This window comes from Aulonocara stuartgranti (genome assembly GCF_965226115.1).
Source record: "Aulonocara stuartgranti genome assembly, chromosome: 16".
NCBI lineage: Eukaryota > Metazoa > Chordata > Actinopteri > Cichliformes > Cichlidae > Aulonocara > Aulonocara stuartgranti.
This window is the reverse complement of record NC_138952.1, coordinates 1,600,481-1,622,888: the sequence shown is the minus strand read 5'-3', so window position 1 is coordinate 1,622,888 and position 22,408 is coordinate 1,600,481. Positions and strand designations below refer to the sequence as shown.

At 43.4% G+C, this 22,408-nt stretch overlaps 1 protein-coding gene across 17 annotated transcripts in view; it reads left to right on the top strand.

The window, feature by feature from the left end:
- The window catches only part of lrp1bb (low density lipoprotein receptor-related protein 1Bb), a 324,949-nt gene that overhangs the window by 196,374 nt on the left and 106,167 nt on the right, over window positions 1–22,408 (top strand). For 16 of the 17 annotated variants that reach the window (XM_082509141.1, XM_082509138.1, XM_082509137.1 and 13 more), the window contains 11 exons: window positions 146–271; window positions 1,088–1,201; window positions 5,526–5,606; window positions 5,800–5,970; window positions 8,334–8,516; window positions 11,190–11,390; window positions 12,902–13,147; window positions 15,612–15,809; window positions 16,645–16,849; window positions 20,093–20,257; window positions 20,513–20,757. In XM_082509141.1, coding sequence (XP_082365267.1) covers window positions 146–271; window positions 1,088–1,201; window positions 5,526–5,606; window positions 5,800–5,970; window positions 8,334–8,516; window positions 11,190–11,390; window positions 12,902–13,147; window positions 15,612–15,809; window positions 16,645–16,849; window positions 20,093–20,257; window positions 20,513–20,757 — 1,935 coding nt within the window. The remainder of the gene's footprint in view (window positions 1–145; window positions 272–1,087; window positions 1,202–5,525; window positions 5,607–5,799; window positions 5,971–8,333; window positions 8,517–11,189; window positions 11,391–12,901; window positions 13,148–15,611; window positions 15,810–16,644; window positions 16,850–20,092; window positions 20,258–20,512; window positions 20,758–22,408) is intronic. The other variant, XM_082509127.1, reaches the window with a different exon arrangement.

Genomic DNA, 22,408 nt, shown 5'->3' with positions numbered 1-22,408 from the left:
GTGCTGTCTGCAGTTTAGATTCTGCAACACTACAACACTAACATGTTACAACATGCAGTATTTGTCAGATACATTTTTTCATTCTTGTGTTCGTTCATTTGATTTTATTGACTGATCTGCTTTTTGTGCGGTGAACTCTTTGCAGACAACCACACTTGTCCCCTCAATCAGTTCAAATGCAGCAACAATCGCTGCATCCCCAAACGATGGCTCTGCGATGGGACAAACGACTGCGGCAACAACGAGGACGAGTCCAACAACACCTGCTCAGGTACGCACGGGCTGCTTTCACGTCGGGTTTAGATTTGGGGAGTTTTGGATGTCAGTCGTGTGCCATCTGTCAGCGCTGCTCGTCTGTGCTCGCTGGCTCATTTTCAGTCGTTTCACATTTTATCAAATATGATTAATTCTATGAATAAACGCTGATGTGAAACCGGTGATTTCAGGAAAACGTAGCGTGGTTACAGGTGCTTCTCCGATCAGTTTTGAGGACTGTTCAGCTATGTAAACTTCTCATCTGCACAGTAGGCCATGAAACATTTGTCTCTGACGTCTTTTGATAAAAATGTTCTCACTTCAGATGTGCTTTATTCTCTAAGACTTGAACACTGGTGTCAGGTGCTGTCAAGGCAGCCGTCACTGTAATATTTTGAGGCTGTGAAGGAGCGGCGGTACTGTGCAATCAATCTCATTGTTTAAGGGCGTTCTAGTATCAAAGACTTGGAGCATCTACGAGGACACTTACAGCATATCGCATTAGTCGTACTTCTCCGGAGCTTTTTATCCTCAGAGGATCGATCGATGAGCATTAGCCAGAAGATGACGAATGTTCCCCCGTCAGTGGATTGACACGCGTATCCCACATCAGCTGCTGTCACGAGTGTGACCACCAGCACGTAACTGACGGCCCATCAGCAACAGCGCGTTTTCCACGCCCGTCTTCAACCGCGCGATTGCGTGATAAAGGGTTTGCGCCGGCCTTACATTGACATTTGGGTGATCTAGTGACCATTAGAGTTGTTGTGCAGCCGCTACACTGACTTATGCAGGTGCGATTGAATTAAGTGGCCTCTTTCTTCTTCCTCAGCCCAGCCCTGTCAGGCAGAGCAGTTCTCCTGCCAGAACGGACGATGTATACCTCGCAGTTGGAGCTGTGATCGGGAGGACGACTGTGGGGATAAGTCTGATGAAATATCATGCGGTGAGTCACGCGTGCTTTTCCCCAGACGTCACTCAAACGTCACTCTGTGTGTGACCGAGTACGTTTGTCTTGGCTCTGTTTGATTAACAGCAACATGATGATTTCATTAAACACAAGTAAAATCATTTGGGGTCATTTTCTGTTACTTCTCACATTTAATATTAGTGAGATGTTTTAACTCTACACTTTCAGGGCTGTAAAGTTAATATGCTGAAATTTCAAAAATCTCTTTACAAATGTCAAATGTATACGATGCAGTTCCCACTTGGAGCTAAAAATATGTGCTAAGCTGTTCTCACTTCATAATATGATACAAGTTCTGCTGTTTTCACATTACTCTTTAATAGCACAGCATAGGGGAAATAAAAAAAACACACAAGTACTTTTAAAAATATAATAAATTAATAAAATGTTGTTTTCTTTTTACAACAAAACAGCTCAGCTAGTGCGACAGGTATGAAAGAGATTTATGTAAAACAAATCAAACCAAAGCTAACAGACCTATGCAGCGTCTGTGCTGCTATACCTACACGGCTAGTGCAGTGTGGATGTTTGTACTGCTGCCTGTGGAGCTGCTGGAGGTTCAAAGACAAAGGAAGACTGATGCAGGGTGGATAGCAGGAAGCACAGGTGAACAATGTCAGCCAGCTGCCTGCTGAGGTAAAGGATTTTGTTTTAGTCAGTGGCTCCGGCCGGTCGGTGGTCCCTCGTTCGATCCCTTTAGTGTGGCTGCTTCCCAAAAGTAGCAGCTTAATGTCCAGGAGAGTTAAGGAGAGTAGAGAGATTTTGATCTGCTGGACAGTTTTAATGCAGTTTGAAAACATGAAGGTAGAAGAAGCTCAGAAGACATTTAACAACTGCAAAATTCTTGTGCATTTTTGTGACGTTTTAGAAAGGCGCTGCTTCATTCAGTGGACAGAGAGACTCAGTTATTGATGCTGTGTTCTCTGGACCAAGACCTAGACATGTCCTCACAAATGGCAGCAGCTTCGGTGGGTGGTGCTGGGTACAGTAGCTTACTGTTCTGTAGTCATGTCTCAGTGGTATTATACAATCTGTCAGCTTCACTTAGGGAAAGTTGTACTCTGTGTTCTGGGCTAATCCTAGAAGGCATAATAAAAATACATGGCATGCCATTATGACCCGAGCGCTTTGAGCTCTTTGAAGATGTATTTAACCTTTTATTGAAGCAGGGGAAAGGATGTCTGCAGCTACAAATTTCATACGTTTTCATCAGCGATGCTGAATTGGAAGCATATGTTTAAAAGGAGGTTTTAAGACTCGCTTTAATCACTATTTGTATGAAATCAGCCTTTAACAGTGATCGATGTTTGCCAAATGCTGCAGCGTGCTGTATCGCCTCAGCCTCCCTTTGTGTGTCCTAAGCCGCTTCAATATGCAGTCACAAACAGCCGGGTTGTAAGCAGTAATTAAAGTTCATGCTCGGCTTCATTCAATCATAATCAAGCTGTGCAGCAAAACATATTCTCTCCCGTACTGCTGTCTGAGCTTCCTCAGGCATTACTTCTCTGCAGGCGCTGCTCTGTGCAGCTCTGGCAGCTCACTTAGCTTCAGTGGAGCTACTGTGGGTTTAGGAACACCTGAAGCTCAGTGGTGGCCGCCTTAGAGATTGATACTAATTTGGATTTTGTTTGTCAGTAGTTTAGTAGTTGTCACACACCGTCTTCTACTGGGCGCTCGGTTCGCTCGCAGCTCTGTTCGCCGGCATTATTTATGGATGCCGGTGTTTTATTTTTAACAACGCTCACTGTTTACTCGAAACCTTCATTATTTATGTATGTCTCGTCTTCATTTTTAACGAATGTTAAATTCCAGCCAGACATGTGCCGTCGCTGAAACCTGACATTTTTGAGGAAAGCATCCTGTAGGACAGAAATATTATCTGTCTCCTCTGCAGCGCCTAAAAGTATATCAGTCAACAAATCATTTCAAATATAGGCCTGTGTTTTATACTCAAGTCAATAAAGCTTCAGGCATCCAGGAATCATATCTCCGAGTCAGAAACACGGCTGGTGTCTGATGGGAATGAAAACGTTAACCTGACATTGTCACAATGTCACCTGCACACAGAGTCCACCGGACACTGTTTGATTATTCAGTCTTTTTCTAATTGTATCGTCATGAAACGTAATGTTGAACCGAGACGGAGCTCCTGGGTTTTTGCTGTTTCTCTGACTGCTGGTACAGTCTGACCTGGGACGTCCACTCCTGGAGGGACTGTGTTAACACCAGAGATGGGCAGTAACGCGTTACTGTAATCTGATTACTTTTTTTCAAGTAACGAGTAAAGTAAGGGATTACTATTGCAAAAACGGTAATTAGATTACCATTACTTTCCCGTAGGAACGCTGCGTTACTGCGTTACTAAAACCGTGATTTTTTTGCGAGAATGTCTCACGACAGTGACGTAAGCGAGTGCGACGTTCGTGGCAACAGCTGTGTGCAGATCAACAGTGAATCATATATCGAGTGCAGAGAGAGTATGAGCGTGCAGCGTTTAAAGCGTGGAAGTACTGACCTTACTTTGAGTTTGATTCCATAAAAAGTGACAAAAACATTAGTGTCCGCTGTGCGTGGGAAGAAAACTTCTTTTTACAGCAAAAAACCCCTAAACTTCCAACAAGCACCGAGTAGCTACGACGTAATGGGAAACTCACAGAGAAACTCGCGGATTCTTCCACTGACCGCGGCACACCTGCACCAGGGTAAACCTCCGCCTGCCCCACTCCTGCTTTACAGGTGAAAATAGAGCAACAGGACCGCTGAGTCTTTGACTTTATTTATTTTCTGCTGTGTTTTACTTGCATCTATTTGAAAGACTGAGTGTAAACACAAAAAATATTTTATTTTATGTGCTGGAATGTGCAGAAAATAGCTTTAAATGTTAAACTAATTTCTTCCAGTCAGAATGTTGCATATAATTACATTTTTGCTTGATGCATAAAGTTAAAAGATTAAAACTAATAAAACAAGTTTTAAAAAGAGACTTTTCCATTTGATTACATTTTGTATGATGGATTATGCAGAAAAAGTAGAATTGGGCTGAAAGATCTATCACTTTATCACCTCTTCAGGTTGTAAATCGTGTTTTTAAAAAGTAACTAAGTAACTAAGTAATTAATTACTTTTGAAAATAAGTAATCTGTAAAGTAACGGGATTACTTTTTTGGGGAAGTAATCAGTAATTAGTTACTGATTATGTTTTTCAAGTAACTTGACCAACACTGGTTAACACTAGCATGAATGCTTTTATATTAGTTCATCAGGTGAATGTGATGTTGTTTCCCTCTTGATCGAAGCAGTAAGAGTGTAAGTGTGTCATCAGCAGAAGAATCAGAAGGATGCTGGAATCATTCTTGATTCAAACATTATGTTCCTTTCCTAACATCACTTTAATCAGACAACTTTTTTCTGTTCTGTCAGATAATGCACTTTGTCACTGTGTGAAAGGGGTAAAAAACTAAAATGATGAAACGGCTAACCCAAGAGTCCCAAATGAACCCAAATGGGAATCTCTGGAAGGTCGCTGAGGTTAAAGCTATTACTAAAAAATCCCTACGGTTACGGATCTGTGGTGGAGACGGAAGATTAAACCTGAGCGTTGTGAGACACTGGGAACATCCTGCAGTCACGAATGTGAGCTGTCAGCAGATATATTTAAACTACAGCTTATCAATGTTAGTATCATTTAAAGTTATTCTTTAAGTCGGCTCCAGACTATCAGTGCATGTATGGAAAGACGTATAACAGTAATTAATATTTTTAATATTTTCAGTTTTATGGTCATGGACACCTTTAACAAACCTTCATATAAGAATTAACATGATAGTAACATTTATATTGAAGATGTTTCACCATGACTGAAATATCTCAGGACTAATGAATGAGTTTCCCTGCGATGTGTGCATCCATAAAGTGAGAAATATGATTTTAATCATTCTTGTTTTCCTGTTTTTCTTCCTCTAACTGAAACGTGCAGCTGCCTATAAAAACCTTTTTAGTTTATAGATTATTTTCATTATTCGACAGATTTATGAGACACAAGTCTTTCACTCACACTGTCGTCTTTGATTCCATACAGTGTGTTTGTTATTTTTTACATATAAAAATGTAATAGGATTCTTTTTAAAAATTATTGGTATTGTTTTTGTTTTATTTTATATCATTTTCAGAGTCTAGGTCAGTGTTGAGTTTAGGACACAAACCTGATGTTTGCTATCACATTTTACAAGCACAGCTGATTGTTTGTGGCTTCGTGAAGCAAATATTTCTTTAATTTGAACTTATGTTTGTTTATGTGCAGTTTTCCCCACCTGTGAGCCCGTCACCCAGTTCAGCTGCTCCAGTGGACGATGCATCAGTGTGGAGTGGCACTGCGATTCAGGTGAAAGCATAAACTGGCTCTAACCTTGGCCAGTGGTAACTTTATTGTCCCCAGTGGGAAATTGATTTTTCATCAAAAAAGTGCATTGTGCAACGGCAACAGCCCTCATGGTTATAACCAGGATTACATATACCTTACACCCACCAGCGTTCATAACAATAATCTGTCACTGAACTTTTGTGCATGTGTGCAGATGACGACTGTGGAGACGGCAGCGATGAAGTGGGCTGCATCCAGTCTTGCTCCAATACCCACTTCCAGTGCTCCAATGGTCGCTGTATCCCCGACCACTGGGCCTGTGACGGCGACAACGACTGCGGTGACCTCAGCGACGAGACCTTAACCTGCAGAGGTGGACCTGCATGTAAGCGATGTCTGCGCAGCGTGTTAAAATGCTGATGAACAGGTTTTGAAATGACCGACACATCCTGTCTTCCATTTGTTCAAACAGCTAGTGTTAACCTGTTTATTTATAATACACCGTCATAGATTAAATCATCACACACGAGCTGCCTGTGCCACCGAGCGCTGATTTATATTTATTTGAGTGTGCAAATGATTTTAGTTGCAATTCGAATCAGCATTTAAATGTAGGTGTTGTAATTACAAGTTTAACAGCTAATCAGCTCGAGTCCACTAACTCTGTGTTCACACTGCTGTGTGACTAAATCTTATCTGCTCTGTGTGCACGGGAATTTTACCATCAGGACTTGAATCGTTTAATCTAATTATCACACAAACCTTATGTAAGCTCCTAGAAAACTCACAGCTCGCTTGCTTGTCACTAGAATGTGTGCACCATTCATCAAACCATTTCCTGATGGGAGCTGCAGACGTCTCCTCCCCCTGTGTCTAATTCTGCCCCAGAGGCTTGAATTTGTCTCCGCTGTGCTTCTACTGTTAAATAGTTTTCTGTTTTTTCATTTAAGCATTAAGCCATCACATCCAAATCAACACACACGGAATATACAATAAGGTGAGCTTGAACCAGTGAGTCAGACACTATGTCTGACTATGGGTCAGCTGCTCAACAGAAGGTTGGTAGTTTGATCCCCGGGTCCTCCGGTGAACACGGTCGTGTATCGTTGGGCGAGTTTTGCTTACCCACCCAACCATTCTTAAAACACAGGCTGTGCACGCCACAATTACACACACACACACACACACACACACACGCACACACACACACACACACACACACTCGTTTTTTTTTTGGTAATTTATTTCAACATGTGAACAATTTACAAGTACATTTAGAAAAGAAAATAAGAAAGAAAAAAAAATACTATACAAATTACATACAAAAAACTATATCCTGTAATATCACATCATGAATTTTTACATGACATTCACTTAATTTAAATATTTTCCTTTTCTTTATAGTTCGAGAAGATCATACTTTTATAACTCTTTTTGAACAGTTTTATGTTTGGACGTTGCTTTAATTCCATATTCAGTTTGTTCCACAGTTTCACTCCATGCACAGAAACACAAAAGCTTTTTCTTGTAGTGCGAACCTTCGTTGTTTTGAAGTTACAAAAATCCCTTAAATTATAACTTCCTTCTTTCAAAACAAACATACTCTGAATATTTCCTGGCAGTTCTTTATTTTTTGCTTTGAATAGAATTTGTGCTGTTTCGAATTTCACTCGATCGTCAATTTTTCAATATTTCAGTGCAAAAATAGTGAGTTTGTACGTTCCTGTAACCTGCAGTGTGGATGATTCGAACTGCTTTTTTTGAAGAGTAAAAAGTGAATGTAATGTTTTATAGTTGTTGCCCCAGACCTCTGCACAATAGCTTAAGTATGGTGAAACCAGTGAACAGTAGAGAATATGAAGTGATGTTTGTCAAATACCTGCTTTGCCTTGTTTAGTGTTGCAATGCTTCGTGATACTTTGGAATGAATATCTCTTATGTGAGCTCTCAGTTGAGTTTTTCATCTGTTATTACCCCCAGAAATTTATTTTCACTGACTCTTTCAATATCAGCACCATTTATTTGAATCTTTGCGTTTGTATTTAAACCACTATTTCCAAATAACATAAGTTTAGATTTTCATATCTTAGTGAGGACCTCTCACTGACATATGCTTTCCCTGTCCCCTTACTCTAACCATGAAGAGTGGATGTGTAACCCTGACCCTCAGCCTAACCCTAACCAGCCAACAGGGGACAAAGAAATTACACAAAATTCCTAACAAGCAAAACGGGACAAAAACTAACGAACAAAAAAGACCAGGCTCATCGGGGGAAGAGGAGGACCTCAGGGTGGACTTCGGTCCACAGAGGAACACTTAAACTTTTGTCCTTAAATGTCTTCAAACTGGTGGGCACAGCATTTTGTCCCCATAAGGACTGTTGGTCTCCACAAGTATAGCAGCATGCCTGTTTTCTGTCCTCACAAGGATGTCTAAACATGTGCACACACACACACACACGCAGCCGTCGTACCCGATTGTTTGATGAAACCCGTGTGTGTGATATACTAACCAGAGCGATTAAAGAAGACAGAAATATCTCGGACACATAAACCTTAAAGACTTGTGAAATAACTCCATTCTTCTCGGGGTGCTGACCTGTTATAGACGCCGCTGCCCGGCTCACTATCATAAATATTTGCCACCAATACGTCTCTTTTAAAATAAAGGTTAACTGCGAGGTTTTTGCCCGTGACACTTTGCTGTATATCTCAAAGGCATTCATTGTCAAATTCATTTTGTTTTAGTGTTGCCGCCGGTGATCGAGTGCAGTGCCGAGGAATTCCACTGCGTCACCGACGGGACCTGCATCCCGGAGCGCTGGAGCTGTGACGGCGATAAGGACTGTGAGGACGGGAGCGATGAGAAGGACTGCGAGGGCACGAAGAGGATGTGTGACCCCAAGGCTAAGTTCACCTGCAAAGATACAGGTAGTGAATACAGCGCAGTGTTAACAACGAGCTGTGAGTTAATGTGCAGGTGACAGGTAGAAACACACAGAGCGGTCCTGGAGGTGCCACCTCTGTGTTGGGGTCCTGTTGTTGTTGTAACTCAACAATTAATGCAAACTGATGTTTCGTAGCTTTGAGATACTTTCCAGATTTTTTTGAATGTTTACACTTCATTAGTCAGCTGACAGTGATGCTGTGGGTCTGACTGCGGTAACATCGGGTCCTGAGGCATAAAAATTAAACTTGGCATGGATTTGAGTTCAGTAAGTAAACCTTTAAACAAGAGTGAACTTAGTGAAATATGAGAGAGTCCACAATATTTGAATGAGTTATAAATGAATCTGAGCATCTGCGTGTGGTTCTTCAACCAATCAGAGTCTGTTTAAACCGTCCACGCACCCCGACTGAGCATCTACCTTCTTGTATTAAATGTAAGAAAAAGGGCAAAAACAAAAAAAGTCCTGCAGTCCTGGAATTTTCCACTTATCACTAAACGCTTTTCCTTTTCATTTTTGCTGCATGGTGACAGGTTGGCTAAAGCACACAGTTATTATTCTCTCTAGTTGCGCCGTGTCAGATCTCTGTTCACTCATGCAGTTTGTTCTGTCCTCCTCTGAAGAACACACTGCCCTCTCTGGAAATATTCAAAAAGGCCTTTCTAAAAGAGCCGGTCTTTGCAGCTCTGACGGATGAAGGAGAGCCAGAGATGAAGAGGATAATCTGAAGCAATGCAACAAAACAGCATCTAGCGTGATAGCAGCTTAAGCAAACTATGAAGTCAAGCTCAGGCACAATCTCAGTGACATCAGCTGATTCCTCAGTCGATATGCTTCAATGGATCAGATTTAGCTTCCCCACTGGTGCTGCACATGTGCAAACCAGTTCACAGCCCAGCTTTCCCTTCCTGCTCCCAGTTGGTGCACGTGACAGAAGCGTGTGCTCTTTTTTTACGCTGTCCATGTGTGAGTATAAAAAGCAAGCACGATATATACCACCAATTAGATCATTACTATAATGCAGTGAGATGCTTCACTTGACTGTGGTGCCTGCTATTAATACTACATATTAATAAGTAATGCTAATAGTACAAGCACAGTAATTTATCCAGAAGCACTTTTTTTTTGCATGAAATATCTAATCTCAGGCCTTTAAATACAGTGTTTGATAAAGTATTCAGTCACAGGGAGGAGAGTCAGACATTTAAATGGGGGAAGGATTTATTCTCAATTTGAAACTTTTAGCCTGAGACAGTTTAATGAGGAACTTCTAGCCTGGAATCACTGCCAGATATTGCAGGAATAAATCTGGATTACAGTGCCTACTGTATACAATCCATGCATCCATTTATATGGGAGTGGATATAGTGTGTGCTTTTATCAGGGATCTTTACCTTTAGCATTACACTAAGTATTACAGTGTTGCTGTGCAGTCAGGATCACGTGGATGATATCAGCAAATATTCAGTTCAATTCAACTTTATTCATACAGCACCAAATCACAACACCAGTCGCCTCAAGGCGCTTTATACTGTAAGGTTGACCCTACAAATATGAAGCTCTTTATACACTAATTGGTGAGAAATGTTCAAATGCACACAGAAAACACTGTAAATGCACTCGTCTATTATTTAAAAGTGCATTTGCAGCCACACTGAGGACCATCTCAAGAGAGTAGCCATCTCTCATTTGTGGCTACGCTAACGTTTTGTTGAATTAAATATGAAACCTGATATTTTAGTAGGTTGGTTATATTTGGAAAGAAGATAAAAAAGTATTTCACCCTCAAATAAATAATAATAAGCAATAGCCACGTTTAATAAATCCACTCAGGAGGAGGTTTCCCCGTCGTGCCGCCCACTCTGAACAAAATCCGTTTCCCTCCTTTTACATCCTCGATCCATCCTCTGCTCGCAGACTGTGCGGTTTTCAGGCTGTGTCGTTCAAGGTGAAATTTTCAGGATGGAGATAATTCAATTACACAAATGATTAACCTCCTTGTCCATGTGCATTAGCACAAAAACAGCCCAACACAGCATCTGCGCCACAAGTGTCGAGCATATTTTACTCACGGAGAAGCGTTTGTGTTTATCTTTGCAACTACGGTACCACTAAATGAGACATTTAGAACCTGACGGGTTAAATCAGCAGCGTCGTGAGAATGCATTTTTATTTAAAAGCAAACATACGCAGTCGCGGCACCATCCCATGTCAGTTTGCACCGATCTGGCGCCAAACACGCCGGTGGGATCGAAAATGTGGAAAACATACAAGCTTTGAGTGATGCTGATACATCCCAGTGTCTCTGTTATTCACCCCCCTCGTGGTTCTACCTACATCTTCCTGCCCGCAATGAGGGATTTACCAATCAGGCTCCTTTGCACAGCACAGGGAATATTGATTGTATGTGGACTTTTTCATCGGTTTAAACACAAACCAGAGAGGCAGCTTGTTGACTGTGGCCTTCTGGGAATAATACATGGCGTTTGTTTTAAGGTTATGACAAAAGAACTGAGAAATCCGTCTCCCCCTGAATGCATCACTCAGCAGGGAGCTTTATTTCTGAATCCTGTGGAAATAAGGAGATTTCATCAGCTGGTCATCAAACGTTCACCTGCTTGAAAGATTTGTGCTAATGTTTGCTCGGCTCCTGCAGGCAAGTGCATCACAAAGAGCTGGGTGTGCGACGGGGACATCGACTGTGAGGACCGCTCGGACGAAGAGTCGTGTGAGTCGGCTGCGTGCAAGCCGCCCAAGTACCCGTGTGCCAACGACTCCTCGGTCTGCCTCACGCCCGATAAGATCTGCAACGGCAAAGTGGACTGTGCGGATCGCTCCGACGAAGGACCCATCTGTGGTAATGATGTCTTATGTCTAAAGTATGTGGACACACGAGTCGTGTGTGATTACTGAGGATCTAATCCCACAACACTGGATCAACCAGTGAACATAATGTTCTACACATGGCTCCGCCTACATCCAGAGCAAAGCTCACCCACGCGCTTCTTCTATTTTATCGCGTTTTACCGTCCGCTGTCACACTTTTTGTAAAAATTCCGGCTTTTCTCGTTTTCCTTTCTGGCGCTGAGGTTTCCAAACGCAGCCTTTTGTTGTGGACAGCTAATGCGGACAGCTCATCAAACGCTCAGTCAGAAAAAGGTTGGAAAAGTTTCCGGAGTAGTTGAGTCATACCAGTGTCAACAGATTCTGACAAGTTACACAGCGGATAATTAGACATATGACAAAACTTGTCAACGGCGAGATCCAAGCTGACTGTAACGGCTGTTCTTCCTCAGGAACATTTACACCCACCTTTCAAGCCCACGAGAGAATGTTTCACATAAGAATCATTGTAAGTGGGAAGACTAAAGAGAAAGTGTCATAAATAATGACTTCCATCCACGGAAACTTTGAACGATGCACTTTGTGCATGGATGGATTAATGAAAACTTGATGTGTAGCAGCAGTTTAGAACCAAAGAAAGTCGATGCAAAGACAAGCAAGCCTTTGTTTAAGGCAAATCTGCATTTACAGGGTTTCACATCATCACACGTATGATATGCAAGTATGTTGTGATGTTGGGAATGCCAAAAATCTCCCACTGGAGCTCTTCGGTGTCCCGTCAGCATGTAACTGGTGTCTGTTGAGACCAAAGGGACAGAATATGAAGTCTGCAAGTGTTTGTCCAACAGCCTTCAGATGAGACAGATTATCTCATGTGAGCAGCTCTTCCCATCTAATCTCTTAAAAGTGAGCAGCGTAAACGCGGAGGCTCATTTTCGAGAGCGTCACTAGCCGAGCCTCGTGGGGGCCTCACAGGACCCTCGAGTGTTTTTGTAGCTAAAAGAGCTTCTGGCTCCTCATTGAAAATTAGGCTGTGTTCAGATGGGACCTCAGGGGTCTGAGTTGCACCAGCTCAGCAGGATTCACACCCACCATTCAGCCACTGTGACTGTTTTGTTCATTTCTCCTTATGTTGCTAAGTCCAGGTCTCGTTCACAGCTTCACTTTCACTCCATGTTTCATCTCGAGCTGCTAATTAACGAGAACTTTACGACAGGATGAGGAGCACAAAGTTAAGACTTGTTTTTTATGTAATTTCTGGAAAAAATGAGTTTTTTCCTGCTTTGCTTTAAATGCAAATAGACGCCACTCTTCTCCTCATGAATCTGCACCACCTGCTGTTTATGTGCCTGCTCATTACACACCACCTTTATGCTTGACTTATGATGTCTGCAGCAGCTCACAGTTTAAAAGACCACGTCTTTTTTCCTATGCGCAAATATTAAACCTTTAGGATTCCTGTCAGACAGACACAGATTCATCTCTGTGTACTTTCTAAGATTTCGGGACCTTTCTTCACCCCAGATTTGTGCCTTGTAGCCAGAGGGGGCTGCAGTCACCAGTGCACTGTGGCACCGGGCAAAGGAGTTGTGTGTTCGTGTCCCCCCGGGCTTCACCTGGACTCCAGCAACAAGACGTGTGAGGTGGTGGACTACTGCAGCCGTCACCTGAAGTGCAGCCAAGTGTGTGAGCAGTACAAGACCACAGTGAAGTGTTCCTGTTATCCAGGATGGATGCTCGACTCGGACGGCGACAGCTGTCACAGCACAGGTAACAGACCCGAGCCTTCTAATGTTTGTTTCAGTGATGCTGCAGGCTGCCTCCAGCGTGCAGCACTGCCGGTCTGTGGCTGCAGTAATAATACATTTGTCCTTGGCCGTGATGCACCTGCACCGCGTTTGATTTTGAGTTGTAATCTCAGCTTCTGTGCGAGCGAGTAATTGAAAAATGTGAGTTTTAATTATAGAGAAACGTATAATCGATTGATTCTGCGGACGGTAGCGGCTGAAACACGAGCGCGTAATGGGAAGGTCCTCGTGTTAGCGTCTGTGAGTGGTAAAAAAGTGAGGAGGTAGTCTGAAGAACAGTAATAGACGGTGATTTAGAGTATCTATCTATTCAAATCCAATCAAATGTGAAGAGGCTCGGCTCCATGAGAGCCGTCTGTTTCCATCTCCTGTGATGCTGAGTGAGCCAGCTCTGCTAGCTGACTCACCTCAGGCCCAAACACACACGTTTAACCGGCCTGGCATCGCATAATAAAGTCAAACTTTCTCCTGATGTGATTGCTGTGACTCACTAATCCACTTGATTAGACTGCTTTGAAGCCGCTGCAACACAATAGTTGCACACATGCTGTTGGACCGTCGCGTTCAGATTTATGGACCTGGCTTTGATTACTGGCTTCTCTCTTTGGCGCCGAGATTGATGGCAGCTGCAGCTCTAATCTTACATTAACGCAGGAAAATACACAATTTTCTCTGGGAGCTGATCTGAATTGTACAGCTTCATCATAAATCACGTTTTGCATGCAAACACAAGCATTGCACCTGAATCCTGAGAAGCGTTGCTGCTGGATGCTTTGTAAAGTCCGGAGCTCACGTCTTTTCTTCCTTTTCATATCGCAGTAATAAATGGGGGGAAAAAGCTGCGAGTACGCGTCGTCTCTGCAGAAGCATTGTAGCTCGTTCGGTCGCAGCACTGAGATGTGACATTGAGGCAAGGACACAGTTTTAATTACATCTGTGTTCCCTAAAGTGTGACTGAGTAAAGCGTGCTGTGAAGAAAAGACTTGCAAAAGTTTTGAAATACTAAGTGCAGTTTGTGTACAAGTGTCCATGTGTCGCTTGGAACAAGCGTTAGCTGTGCGCCTCTCAGGAGACGAGCTGCACTGGAGGCAGAAATAGCGTCCGGAGCCTCGGTGGGCGAGGCCGAGTTTGGGATTGGGAGCGCTGTTTGCCAGCGTTACGACTTGTCGCTAGATTTAGACACTTCTCAGAGACCCTACAGCATTTATTCCTCAAAGGACACGACTTACAAATGTATCTGCTTTTTTCAGAAACGGGAAAATGCCGCGCGTTGGTTCCCAAAGTGTTTGGCAACACGTCGGTTTGGCTGCATCCGATGCATATAAATGCACGCCACATTATGGCTGAGCCAATGAGAAATGTTTAAAAGCGTGTCATCTGCACAGCGCACTGAGCCGAGTGGAAGCCGAGTAAAGGGAATATATTGAAGCAAATTAAGCTTAATTGTTTTAATTACTATGCAAATTTTAGCAGTTGTCATTAATAGCACGAACAGCGACTCTGTGCTGTGTGACTTATTAAAATGTCTTCTAGGGAACAAAAGAGCCTTCGATCGCTGATCGTAGCGCCTACGTATCTGCATGTGCTGCAGCATGCAGCCCTGAGAGCCCAGGAGCTCAGGCTGCCATTAAGCCCAACGCTACTATGGCATCATCTAAAGCTAGCTGCTAGCAGTTAGCACAAGGGTTGACATTCACTTTAATGGAAAAGGGAAGCAGATGTGTGATTTTAGGTAAAGCAGGGAAGGACGGTGACTTCACTAAACAAGGCAGCAGCCATGCAGACTCGCGACTCTAATATTTGCTAAACAAGATCATTTAATTCCTCGGTGTGGACGACATGTTTTAATAACAGGAGCTGGCACTGTGTGGGTACTGCGGGACAACAACGACCACCTTATCCATCAATCTGTCTGCTTATGTGCGCGTCAGTGTCTCCACTTTGTTGCAGGACTTCTTTATAAAAATAGTAAAGCTGTTCTTGAGATTGAATTTGCTTCCTGCTCAGTGTGCACACACCGACAGGCCTCAGCTGGATGAATAGGAGAGGTGTCAGATTACAGCAGAGAGGAAAAAGGAGCAGAATAGGTCAGCGGCGATGTGCACGTATGTGCACGTATGCATCCGGTTTGCAGAGTCATCATTTTGGTTTGACTTTACAAAAAGACAAAAACCTGCAAGTCTTACCAAATATTTATATTTCACGTGATTCATGAGGGTCGTGGTTTATTTTAGTTTTCATGGTAGTATTATTTTTTTTTCTTGTCTGTTTTTTAAATATATTTAGTAACAATAGTCAGAAATGAGTCTTTGTTAATACCTTACGGTGAAAATCCTGATGAAGACGGCCGCAGTGTTGAGTCTCATTCTTCTCATGGTGCGTTGATAACTTACACATACTTATTTCGACTGTCTCGCCTTCACCAGATCCCTTTGAGGCTTTCGTTATTTTCTCGATCCGGCACGAGATACGACGAATAGACCTTCACAAACGAGACTACAGCCTGCTGGTGCCAGGACTGAGGAACACCATCGCGTTAGACTTCCACTTCAACCACAGCCTCCTTTACTGGACAGACGTGGTGGAAGATAAGATCTACAGGGGGAAGCTCTCAGAGTCTGGAGGTATGCTCTCACACTGTCAGTAAGACCTTCGCTCATTTTTCCTCTCAGGCAGCGACGACGATGTTGTTCTGTTTTATTCTGCTGCTGTCACACAGACTCATTTCTGCTGCACGGGGCTGATATTGGCTCCTTACAGTTTATCTCAGGTTGAGCAAACTTAAAAATACTGCACAAGTCTAAAGCTTTTGTAGTACAAAGTCTCATAAAATGATGAATCAGAATTTCTCATTCGCTCTTTATTTTTGTGGGTGGCAGTGCATTCACTGAGTTCCCCAGCCTTTATTTGCCTCTGTGGAGCAGTGATATCACCTCTGTGGCTGTTCCACCCTCTGTGAAACACCCACAAAAGTCCATCCATCTGAGAATCGCTGATGGATTTTCATATATTTCTAATCCATTTGCCTTTTTTTGTAATAAACAGCTTCCCTCCAGATTATTCAGTTTCTTTGTTTGCTTCATGAATGTTTTCCTGCACTAACCACTGCTTCCTGCTGACTGTCGGTTATGTCAGTGCTGTATGAGCTACTTCCACACATGATGGGTGCAAACTGTTGGCAGCATCAGGTCTAAGCGTCGTCTGAAGTCCTCTGAAGTACTGAGGACATGCAGTTTGGTGCAGGGAACGTGCAGCACTCGAGCAGAGCACGCAGCTGTCAGCGCCCAGGGTTAGGGTCTGTTCTCACAGGCACTCAATCACACATCGCGCTGACTTAACGAGCTAGCAGGGCTCTGTTAAATCCAGACATTTGCCTTCTGGCACGCTTAGAGAAGTTCAGGGCTGAATGAATGTGAAAGAACGTGAAGTCATGCGGTCTTGCTGCCAATGCTGTTTCAGGGGTAACGGGAATCGAGGTGGTCGTGCAGCACGGCCTGGCCACTCCGGAGGGTCTGGCTGTGGACTGGATCACTGGGAAGCTGTACTGGATCGACAGCAATCTGGACCAGATCGAGGTGGCCAAGCTTAACGGAGACATGCGCACTACGCTCATAGCCGGAGGGATGGAGCATCCGCGGGCCATCGCTCTCGACCCGGGACAGGGGTACGTTGGGCACCAGCTCCCTCATTTACAGACTCGGTAGCTGTTTTTCCATCAGGCACCAAAATTATGAGAAAAGAAAAACACGCACATCCTCCGTCTGCTCTTCACGTCTGCATCGGCCTTGATGTATGAACATGTCTGTCATGTTGGGTTCATTAAAGCAGCAGTTATAAAATCCAGTCAGTAGTGCTTTGCTCTTTATTCCAGTAATAAGAGCTGCTGTACCTCCTGCTTTATATGCTTTACTTCTCTCTTGATCTTCGAGAATGTTTTTCTCTGAAACACTTTAACCACCGTTTTTAAAAACAAAAGCTTTGTCCTTATTTGAATCATTCGCCTCTGGGCCCAGTTTTCAAATCGTGCTGTTGTTTATCCTGCTGAGATGCACAGAGAGGGTCTTTGCAGAATGATCTGTGGCTTTGAAGTGAATGACTTTTCTGTGCCCTGCAGTCAGCAAGCATGTCTGCAACAGCAGCGTAACAGGTCCAGCTCATTATTAGCCACTGATACGACACATCTGGAGACTTCGTATGTTGTTGGTGCCTGAAGAGAAAGAGAACAGTGGGAGCTCGTCATGTTTAGCTTGAAATGCACGAGGCATTGCTTAAAGGCTGCAGGCTTATAGGTACCTCACGTGTGTTTTTGTTGTAATAATGCTTTTTGGATTAGAGTGATTTAAATCTCCTTTATAAGAAACATATTCAAGCACGTGGGAACAGGAAGAGTCAAACTTCAGGACATCTGGATATATGTGCATATATTTATCTCAGCTAGTGAAACAATGATGCTATTACGTGCATAATAGTTTTCTTTTTAATATCTTACATCTTCTCAGAAGTCCTCTTCAGTTAGTGTGAAGTAGGTGGAGGTTATGTTTCTATACGTGGAGATTGTCCACATGCTGTCTTTGTTACACAAAGTAAATGAATAAAAGACGGATAAACTGGTAAATGTCTGAAAGTAATTACAATCATGCTTTTGATCATTTTAACACACATGTAGGTGAGGATTGCTGCTTACGTTTGTCTGCTTTAAGTCAGGTGAATGTTTTCTGTCAGGACGTCGATGCATAACAAAGGCTTGGATCTGAATATCGGAGTTTCTCATCCTCACCTTTCTCGTCATTTAGCCAAACGACTCAGTCTTTGTCTCCTCTGACCAGAAAACCTTTGTCCAGACAGCAGTGTGGTGTGGATTTCAGAGCGGGCACCTCCTCAGTCCATGGCGATGTAAAACTGGTTCCAGTGTGGTCGGTCACACTGGTGTTGCAGCTGTTTCCAGTTCATGGCAGCTTGAGCGTTGGTTTGTTCCTGAACATCCCAGGATGACAGTTTAGGTCTTCTTTCAGAAACTGATGACACATCTTTATATCTACATGCTTTTGTTTGAATTGATGAAACCTGTCCCAGCATGTGGGAACATGTCATCGTCCTGAGACCTTTACTGAGGAAGTATTGGTGAGTCCAGTGAGCGCTGTCTTTATTCTGCCACAGAGACATCGTCAGTTGTAGTCGGTTATTTCAGTAATTAAACCAAGTGAGTGTACGTATGTGAGCCTGTCTGTATACTTTTGACCTGTGTAGTTTAGAGACGATCCAAAAAGGACCGGGCGTCCACATGTGGGGACGTCACATTTTGGGTTGTCTAGACCACAAGACTAAATTTTGCTCTTTCCAATGAGCCATGTTGTTCAAAGGGGCAAAGTTGTTGTTTCTCATTTAGTTTTTGTACTAAATGCTGCTGTGTTCAGACTCCAAATAAAGAGTTTTGCACATCGTTAGTCAGTTGTGACTTTATGGTGTTCTATCGAACTCTACAAAGCCAAATAGCAAAGAGAAATTAAAGATGCATGCTACGAAAGTGCTCGGGTCTCAGGAGGTTAAAGTCATTCAAAGCTGTACAATCATCCCACCCGGAAACCAGCCAAAGGAGTCATTAGGAGGCTGAATCACCAGGACGTTTATGACATGGCGTTCAAGGCCAGCGTAAGAAAACCTCTTTGTTCTGTTCTGGTCTGGAGCAAAATGTCCCGTCAGAAATATGACCGGCTGCTCCTGTTTGATCCAGTGCAGTGTGGTTTGCTCCTGTTGACACAGGCAGTGTACTGTGAGCTCAAATTTAGCAGTAAAAGACGCAACATGCCAATTTTCTGTCCTCACAAGGACGCCTAAACATGTACACACCCACAATCTGAATTTACCCTCAGTGCTTTGCATCAGTGCTTAATAATAATAAATATAATAGAGCTCTACCCATTAAGACGACACTGCTTAATGATACCCGAGACATGTTAAAAATAAACGAGTTACTTTTTTCCAAGAGCAAAAGTAAGAAATCGGTTATGTGCGTAACCACCGCGATCCTGGAAGTCGAGTTAATTTTACACTGTCTGTCTACAGCATCCATCATCAGCAAAGCATGAATCGGTTTGCCTCTGCTGCTGGTGTGCTGCTCGGATTTCACTGAGAACTAACCACGAGTTGTATATTTTGGCCGGTGCATTTAAGATTAGAGCAAAGCCAGACTTTCCAAAAATCAATTTAACACTCTTAAGAAATGAGTAATCTGCTCATGCACTCCCCCTATAGCGGGAGGATGACTACAGTACATTTCATGGTTGTGCAGAGTAGGATTAATGGCTGCTTTTGGTGCCTAAAGGCGCATTTCCATTACAGGGCAATAATTCTAATCTAATTACTCAAATCCACTCAAAGTAGTGGGTCATTGATCAGGGACGCCTTATCAAGTGAATAAGGCTATCGATCTGCTCGAGGATATTTCTTCCTAACACAGTGTCGTTGTCGTCGGTGTGTGATTTAAGCTCGAGGACCCGGTTTCCCGTCCGTTCTGGATGACTTTGTGGACCGGCGTTAGCGTTGATGTTTGCTGCGTTGGAGTAGGACTCGGGGTAGTGTCCTGGCCGCATCAATAATGGTGTTCATTTTCAGGCCTCATTGAGCTGTGAAAAGTCATAATAAAACAGATGGCCTCCCATTTCCAGGCCTGTCACAGATGTTGAGGGTTGCGCCGGATCGCTGGTGCTGCTCTTGGACAATCATCATTGCCACTGTCTGTGTTAACACACGCAGTTACAGCATCATTTTATTGCGAGCAATTACCCCATTTTTCAGCTTCTGGCTTTGACAAACAGCAGTAAATGATGGCTTGTAAAGCCTAACAGGCAGTTTTGTGGATGTATGTTTTTTTCTTGGTCTGTTGTATAAACATTTTTCCTTTTCCAAGGATCCTCTTCTGGACCGACTGGGATGCTACTTTCCCCCGAATCGAGGCTGCATCAATGAGCGGAGGAGGCAGACACATTGTGTTTAAGGACATGGAGATTGGAGCCTGGCCTAACGGACTAACACTGGACCATTTGGAAAAGAGAATTGTTTGGACCGATGCACGGTTAGTCTTCATCTTCTTTGTAGGACTTCTGAGGCATGTGTGGCATTAAATTCTCCCAGCAGGCATGAAATAATGGAGAAAATGTAATATCTGGTACAATGGCCACCTCTTGGTTTAAGTGGGTCTTGAACAATTTAGTAGGTCCATCAGTGGACTGGAGGGTTTCACTGTGATCTCCCTGTGTCCACTCGTCCCCTTCGATGCGTTTGAAGAGTCGTTTAAAGCACTGATACGCTGTCGGCCTCTCTTGAACAGCTCCGACGCCATTTTCTCTGCCCTCTACGATGGTACGGGCGTCATCGAGATCCTCAGGGGCCACGAATACCTGTCCCACCCCTTCGCCGTGTCTCTCTTCGGGGGCAGTGTTTACTGGACGGACTGGAGGACGAACACTTTAGCGAGAGCCAATAAGTGGACCGGGCAAAATGTGACGGTCATCCAGAAGACGAGTGCTCAGCCTTTTGACTTGCAGATCTTCCACCCCAGCAGGCAACCGCAAGGTGAGCTCGTTATTTCTGGCTTTGCTGTTAGAAACGGGAAAAGCTTCGATGGCTGGATGTGTACAACGTGTTTAAGGAGTTTGAAATAATGAATCAGAGCATTCAGTTATAACACCAATAAAAAATTGAATTTGGGTTTAATCCTGTCGTACTAGAGGAACTACTGTGGATTCAGTCTCATGTAGCAAAAGGAAGAAAAATGAAGCATATTGCAATTAATTTCAGCTTCTGCCTTTGCCTTAATTTGGCCTGTCAGTCAATGAGCATGTGTCTGAATGAAAAGGTAGTCATGCAGAGAATTAGCTAGCTTGAGTTAATGGTACCTTTTAATGTTTTTTTTTCATCATCCATATTATTGTAATTGGCTTATATTCCCTTTTTTTCTTGTACAAAATGTGAATAATGGAAGCTGCTGAGTGAGGAGCACATCTGCCAGTGAATAACTGTGGCATGTCCAATAAGCAAATCAATTAAAGTGTGAATGGGGTGTTGTGATTGCAGAAAATATTCAAAATACTTCTGAAACTTCATTAATATTCACTCCAGATCTGTATTCGCATCGCCGTGGAACAGGTAATCGATTCAGCGAGACGCTAAGAAGCCAAGTTCCTGACCACAAAAGAAGCAGAGTTGATGAGCTATCTGACAGGAGGCCTACACGTGTTTTATTTGATATGCAGATCGGGCTGTGAGATACAGTGCCAGGCTTGAAATTAATAGCACTGACTGCATTTTCAATCAACTGTTTTTTTTCTTTGCCCAAAACGTGTGCTTTGACATTGAATTTTGATTTATTTGTAAAACAGATGCATCAGAATTAAACCTGGATTTTGACAGTTTGGTCACATGTGCCAACAACCTGATCGATGTCTCCATCAAGTATCAGCCCTGTCCTCCTTCCTCATGTGTGATGCAGATGTTTTATCTGTCATCACCAAGACCTGTCGGTAAATCTGCATGCACGCGCTGAACGAGCCGAGGCTTTATGGACCTGAGACACCAGGACCGAGCAGAAGGTTACTTTAGCTTATCGCCTCTTTAAGACTGTATATTAGAGAGTAAGAACACAACAGGGTGATGACAGTGAGTTCTACTGATGCCGTTGAACTGTTGGAGAAGCTCGACTTGGGAATCATCTGAGCCTGCAGAGGCGCTACCGTGACTCTAACACTATCACTGCAACTTTCAACATGTCAGTATGCATTTTATCCAGGCCTGTCGGTGTTAATCGCGTTAAAATGACGTTACCGCCAAAACTGCAGTAACGCGGCTAGTCCCTTTGCGTGGGGCTGGGCGGAGCCAACACGTTAGCGGGGGCAGCTTGTTAACGCTGACAGCCCTAATTTTTGTTACCGCAAAATGTGGTTGTCAAGGAGACGGCGTGATTAACATGTCCAAATTAGTAAATAAACGTTGCATATACTTAACAAACTGAACTGTGTGTGTTAGAGAGTAGACCACGTGTTTACTGCAGGTATTACAGTCGCGGGTCCTCTGTGACATCATGAGCTGTTACAGTCACATCCACAGCCTGTGACATTCATGCATCTGAGTTAGTCAGACCGTACCCAGCGTTATGCTTCTCTGCATGCAGCGTACGGCTGTGTGCAGATCTGCTTTACAGGGTTTGGAGTGTTTAAGAAAAGCGATG